Here is a 7,282-nt window from a genome sequence, read left to right on the forward strand (position 1 = left end):
CATATATATTAATTTGTAAGACTTTGTGTTTTTAATTTGTTTAGATATTCTGTTTGTGTTTTCAATTGAATTTTTTTTTTGAATATTTTGTTACGTTTTCAATTTGGAAATGCTTTTATCAAATGACAAGGGTTGATATTGGTATTATTGTGTGAAAAATATATGGCTTAATTTTGTCATTTAAAAAAAAATCAAATTAAATAGTTTTTGAATAAAAAAAAAGTAATGAAATAGTTTTGATAATGCATGATTTTCTTATATGTATTTATTATTGGTATTTGAGAATTTACTTGATAATCTTTTAGTTATATTGAGTTGAATTATTATAAAAAAAAAAATGTTAACAAATTGTTGTATTATATTCAAAATTTGTAAAAGTTTAAACCGTCAAACTGATTCGCATCTATCCGTCAATCCGCATTCGTCAATTCGACGGACGAATGCAAATTGATTTTTTCCAATCCACCCATCCGGCGGATGGATGGCAGATTAGAGGTTGCCGCAACCAAACTGAGAACACCCCTACCCTCTAAGGAGAAAACATATAATTAAATAAGGACCAAGTAATTTTTATTTATTTATTTTTTTTCATTTCTTAGATAATATTGCCAGAGTAACATGTTACTGTTTACATCAATTTTAACAGTAATAATATATGTATATATTTTTTTAAGAATTTCATAGTCAACATAGATCTTATTTGATAAATCTTGATGAAAGAATTCTAAAAATATTAATTTTATTAAAAACCGACATATACATCAAAACTTATATTATTTTAAAATTTAATATTTTGATAATAGTAATATTTATTGGGCTTGTTAAGGAAAACATTTTGTACTTGTCTTTAATACATTAAAATTTATTATGAGGAAATTTTGACCAAAGCTCTCAGAAATGAATAATGTTATATGCACTAATTAGTGTACTAACTAGTATATTAATTGATGATACGGAATAATTTAAGATGCTTTTGGTATTTTTAATTAATATAATGAGTGAGATTAATAATAATGTCGTAACTAATATTAATACACTAATTAGTATACTAATTAATACATTTAGGCCTGGTTTGGGGTGTATCAAAAAAGTTAAAAAATTACAAAAAAAAGTAAAAAAAATTATCACTAGTCACAAATTAAAAATATTAAAAAATTAATATACATAATATTTTAATCAAACAAAATTTACACAATTTTCGGGGCTAAATTGACCCTGTACTACCGTCAGAGGGGAAAAAAAAGAATTACATATATAAAATCACTAAGTTTGACAGAAATGTTGGGCCTGTGGGGGTCCACCACGGGTCCTGTTTTGATAATCTGAATCGTTCAATATGTAAAACTCGTCCAGAACTATATGCCTATAAAAAATCACGTTGATCGAAAATCGGTAACTACATGATCAAATCAGTTTTGTATAAAAAATGGATGATATTATTGTTAACAGTTGACAAGAAAAACTAACACGATCAGATAACTATTGATATCTAATCAACGTGATTTTGTACAAATATATGATACCCGACGAATTCTACATATTGAACGGTTCTAATTAGTAAAACGGGACTCGTGGTGGACCCCCATGGGCCGAACAACACCGTCCAATTTATGCCCAAAAATGAGAGAATCAATCTCCTACACTATACCCTCTACCGCGCTGGCCCATGCGTGTACTACCGTACGGGCTATTCCATCTATAACTTTCCCTATACATTTAGTTATACAATTTTTTATACATATTTGTTCATAAAAAGTCAAAAAATTAACCTAAACATCCATATTTTTTCCCTCAACTTTTTAGTCTAAAAAGACAAAAAGTACACTTATTTAAAACATTTCAAACAACCCCTAAATTAGAGCGAATTCCTATCAAGTTACACTTCATTTCAAAACCATTCTCCATTTGAAGTGATTGGCATCTTTATTGTAAATCTTAACAAATTAACAGACTAGTTTTTCTATAACAATGGTAATGATGTTCAACTTTTCCTATTTGGCTATTCCAGACATATGTAACAGATATAGAATCACATATAGGAGCGCATTCGAGGCCTTACTATAGATTGTGCCCCATCAACAAATATGGTGGTTCCTGTCATGTAACGCGAGCCATCACTAATTAAGTAGATGACAGTCGAGGCCAAATCTTTTTTAACATCGAGCCACCTATGGAGTGGGGCTGCTTCCATGACCAACTTCTCTGCCCCCTCTTTTCCCACTGACAATGGAAATTCATCGTGTAGGTGCAAGCCACGGGCAATTGCATTAACCCTGATTTGGTGTTTCCCAATCTCCATAGCAGATGTCTGAGAACATATATTGATCAGAGATGTGAATAACACAAAACTCAGGAAAAAGATCATACACAAAATTAGCATTCAGCTCTTTAATGTGTTGTTATCAGACTATTACATATGCATACCCTCATCATAGTTATAATTTTTATCCTACTTTCACTCGTTTATTCGTTACATCATTTTTAAGGTAGTGCCCTCAATCGCATAGCAGTTGATTAGCCACTTGATTTCCATTCCCCTACATATTATCCAATCTATTTATGGATCCGCTACACTATCTTTCTTGTTCTTAGAAGTAGTCATGACCAAGTTCTTGTATTGTAATTTGTATCATTGTAGCCATATCATCTGATCAAATATTTGAATTCAAATTCATAGATATATAATACCAATACCTTCCAACAAAATTCAATAAAAGTCAACAGCTCCTTTTCTCAAAAAGGAGTCAACATTTAAAACTCCGCCACCAATTACTCTCATGATATGGTGGGAAATAATAAGCAAATGTTTTCTACTCAACTTCGCTGATCCAACAAATGATCTAATTGAACACCTTCATAACCAAAAGACAATAGTCTGTAGTTAAGTCATAACCCTTTTAAGCATAACAAGAAAATAAACATCACATTTTTCCAAATTAAAGTATATTAACACGCATATCCTAAAACTTCAAGATTTTCCAGAGGATTCATGTTAGTTTATACCCAAAATTTGCTTCCTTTATGCAATGTGCTAGCGTGCATGAACTTCAGACAAAGATTGAACAGGCAAAACATTTAAAAAACATAAATGGAAGTTGACTTACCCTAACTAACTGCTGTATTCCTGCCAAACATGAACCATATGCCGCAGCTCCTTGATATATGCCTCTCTCGGCTCCAATTAATGTGGTCAAAAACACAATGGAACCTCCTGATTTGCAATCGCGCATTCTTTTGCCAACAGCCTTCAACAAATACCACGCAGCCATGAAATTTATTTTAACTATCTTTTTGAACTCATCTTCAGCCAACTGCAAAGGGTCTTGCATCTTTCCTGTTTCAAATAAACAAAAGCAACATACCTGCTTACTTCCATCCATACTACATCCTCAGCAAGAATGCAAACAAACATCAAGAAACTAAAAAGTGAACGAGTGAAAGAAACAAATGTTCAAGGGAAATCGTTTGTATTTGTTTTTATCTTCTCTGATTTCACTTCCATGGGCTTTGCAGCAGTATTATTTGTACTGTTATGTTATCCAAGTTTTCATCAACATAGCAACCAATTCTCTCCCTCGGGCCAAATTATTGCCAATTTGTTGTACTTACTTTGTCTTGGTTAAGTTTCAAGGTGCCATAATAAAAATTTCAAAGATCATATAATGGAAAAATAAGGTATTTTTTAGATTTCACGAATCTGATTGCATCTTCACACTCCAGTCTCCAGATCATTTTAAGAAATAAACATTGCTGACATGATCAATAATTGAAATTCAAATACATCAATTTTCCATAGCGACCAGCCAAGAGATGATTCATAACATTCACCACAATTTGGCAGGACAGAAATTCACAAACCAGAGTTAAATGATAAAATAAAAAAAAAAACATACTGTATTGAGATTGCTAGATGGCACAGTATTGACCAACCTCCTTGATAGTGCTCATCTCCTACTTTTAATTGTCATGACATCAATAAGATGTGTGAAATTATATTTACATTTCACTTATTTATTCCTTTTTTTTTTTTTCTTTTTCAATTTCTTCCCCAAATTCAATGAATTAGACCTATACTTCAATAGTTCCTTTGGTTTAAGTTTTTAAAAATTGATTCCAATATCACATTTCAAAACTCATTTCAGATCATGGTTGGAGGGCAGATAATTTTTTGAATTTTGAGTCTACTTGGCCATCCTCCCGGACGTCTGGCAAGTTGACTGGAACAGTACTTCTTTTTATTTTATTTTTACAATTGCAAATCGTCACCTGTTATTTGGAAAAAAAAATTATATTTGTTTTTTATATTTTTTAAATATATAAATTATTTTTTTGAATTGAATTTTAAAAATAGTTTGGTTATAAGTTTTGAATAGAATTTTCAATAGAGTTTTGAATTGTATGTTTGATTATGAATTATAAGTTTTTCAATTGAGTTTTGAAACTCATAACTAAATAAATTTTTTCATTTCATATATCACATCAAAAATTCAAAACTCATAATTAAATAAATTATCTCTTTTCAAATCATAATTTCACAATTCACGAATTCAAAATATATCTCTATTATTAAATTATAATTTTAAAAATCTACCACATATTACCTTTTAAAAAAGGGCACCGAGTAATGGTTAAAAGTCAAATCTAGGACTGACCAATTAGCCATTTGGGCTCTGCATCAAAGAATGATTGTTGATCAGTTTGTGGAGTAACCACTCCAAAAAGTTGGAACTGTCGTTGGATAACAAGCTGACCGCTTTTGTAGCCATAAAGGGAAATTTCAATATGCACACCCCTTCCTCTCAAAAAAAAAAAAAAAAAAAATGCACACCCTTAAAACAAATGTATTATATACCTTTTGAATTATGTCATTATTTTATTTAGTTATAATTAATTTTTTTTAATTATAACTTATGAAATTTTTAATCATACATCATATTATATTTAATTATAATATTTTATTTTATTTATTTTTAATTAACACAAAAAATATAAAATTATATTATTATTTTTTTAATTTAATTATAAGATATACATAAGACAATTTTTGTGTACCACAGTGCCTCCCTTTCCTCGATACAAAAAAAAAAAAAAAAAAAAAAAAAAAAAAAAAAAAAAAAAAACTCAATAGATATTAATATATAATATGAGGGAAAATGTAAACAACAGCTAAAAAAAAAATTTAAAATATCCAAAACAAATCAAAATATTCAAATGGTTGAGCAGATCTAGAAATTTACATACATGTAATTGTTATTATTATTATATTATATTATATTTTGTGAGAATATATACCACAGATTTACCATTCTGAGAGGTTCAAGACCAAGTGATTCATGAAACTCTCATGTAAGTCCTGCTCGTTTGCCAAGACATTTCCAACTACTCTTCCATTCTTGGCAGAAAATTCTCAGCTCTTTCTTTGAAATTTGAATCCAACATTATTTGATAAACTATGGGGTTTTTGGAAAGAAAATAAAAAGTTAATTTTTAACTTTTTATCCATTTTGATCCCATATTTTTTATTCATAAAAAACAAAATAGACTAAAAAAAGTTAAAAAATTAATTTTTTTATGAATTTCCCAAAACACTCTTACGTTTCACTCAACTAATTTTATCATTTTTTTTTTCTTTTTCACGGCCAACGCATATGTGCAAGTAACACTAAAATAATCTGACTTGTCATTATATTATTATTATTATTATTATTATTATTTTAATATGATGAATCTGTAAATTAACGTAGTAATTTTTTTAAAAAACAATCAATAAAATTCATTCGGTACTCGATTGAAAATTCAGATTGGTTGGAAGAAACAGACACTTTAAATGTTACCTTCGTAAGCATAACAATGGACAATAGCGTCCAAATTCCCCAGAATCTGGCGGGCCTTATCCACCGCTTCATCGAACACCGACTCTTTCTCCTCTTCCATATCCAATCCAACTACTTCCACCGCATCCACACCGTTCGAAGAGGCGCTTATCTTCTCAGCAGCACTCCTAAGACTGCACTCATTCCCCATCAGAACCAACCTAATCGCACAGAGCCAGACAGAGAGAGAGAGAGAGAGAGAGAGAGATAATTAGATTGATAGATACATACATATATATATACAGAGAGAGAGAGAGAGAGATGAGACCTGCAACCGCGTTTAGCTAAATGGTGAGCAATGTTGAGAGAAATTTCATCCCCATTGGAAGTGAGCAACACCTTCTTTCCATGATTTTCCATTGTTGAAATTAAATGAAACCGAGACTAACCGCAGCAATCGACAGACAGAGAGAGAGAGAGAGAATATATATAGGCGGATATACGATAAAAAGGAGAGGTGGAAACGTGATGGGAGGGTTTGCACTGTTCCAATTTGGTTAAGATTTTTATTTTTTATTTATAAAAATAAAAGTATATGAAAAATAAATAAAAAATTATGGGCATAGAATCATAGATCTCAAATAATTTATTAAATATTTTTATCAAATTTTTCGCATAATATAAAAACCATACAAAATATGGATCTCACATTCACTATGAGGCGTTTAATAAAAAATTTAATAAATTATTTAAAATTTCAAATATAAGACATACAAAAGAAATTGATTACAAATGGACTCCTGACATGTTTAAAAAAAACTCCGATTTAATATTCCTTTCATCTCAAAATACAAAAATGGGTGGGTGCTCGAATTTCGTGGGTCGAAATTTGGGTCGAATTCGAAGAGAGGGAGAGAAGAGAGGAGAAGGAGAAGAGAGGGAGACGGGGTGCTGGTTCCCTCGCCGTCCTCGTCGCCTCGCCGTCCTCGCCGCAGCTCTACCTCTGCCTTGCCGCCACACCTCCGCCCCTGCCTCAGCCCCGAGTTTGTTGGCCCCCTCCCCTCCCCTCCCCCTCCTTCTCTTCCTCCCCTCCCCTCCTTCCTCCTCCTCCTTCCTCCTCCTCGCGTCTTCTTCTTCCTTCTGCTGAAAAAAAATAAAATAAAAAAATACAAAGATCAAAACGACGTCGTTTTGATCTTTCGACCCATTCGACCCACGAATTTTCGAGTTACCAACCGGGGTTGCTAAAAATATTAGGGGTTGTTTGAGGTGTCCTAAATAAGTGTACTTTTTATTTTTTTAGACTAAAAAATTGAGGAAAAAAATATGGATGTTTGGGTTAACTTTTTAGTTTTTTATGGAAAATTGTGTATTAAAAAATTGTATAAATTAGTGTATAGGAGAAAATTAAAATTGAGAGTTGTGCAGCCGTAATTTTTGATTTTTGGTGAATAGTGATAACTTTTTAA

The 7,282-nt window shown here is 31.1% G+C and overlaps 1 protein-coding gene across 1 annotated transcript; it reads right to left on the reverse strand.

Moving 5' to 3' along the window:
* Positions 1-1,904: 1,904 nt before the first annotated feature.
* On the reverse strand, positions 1,905-6,362 carry LOC114298932 (uncharacterized). The gene is made up of 4 exons (XM_028243586.2): positions 6,142-6,362; positions 5,835-6,034; positions 3,105-3,334; positions 1,905-2,308 (listed from the first exon to the last, which is right to left on the reverse strand). The coding sequence occupies exons 1-4, from the start codon at positions 6,231-6,233 to the stop codon at positions 2,030-2,032; spliced, it is 801 nt and encodes a 266-aa protein (XP_028099387.1). The 5' UTR covers positions 6,234-6,362; the 3' UTR covers positions 1,905-2,029.
* Positions 6,363-7,282: the final 920 nt, after the last annotated feature.

Source organism: Camellia sinensis, chromosome 4 (genome assembly GCF_055761805.1).
Source record: "Camellia sinensis isolate YWXY chromosome 4, ASM5576180v1, whole genome shotgun sequence".
Lineage (NCBI taxonomy): Eukaryota > Viridiplantae > Streptophyta > Magnoliopsida > Ericales > Theaceae > Camellia > Camellia sinensis.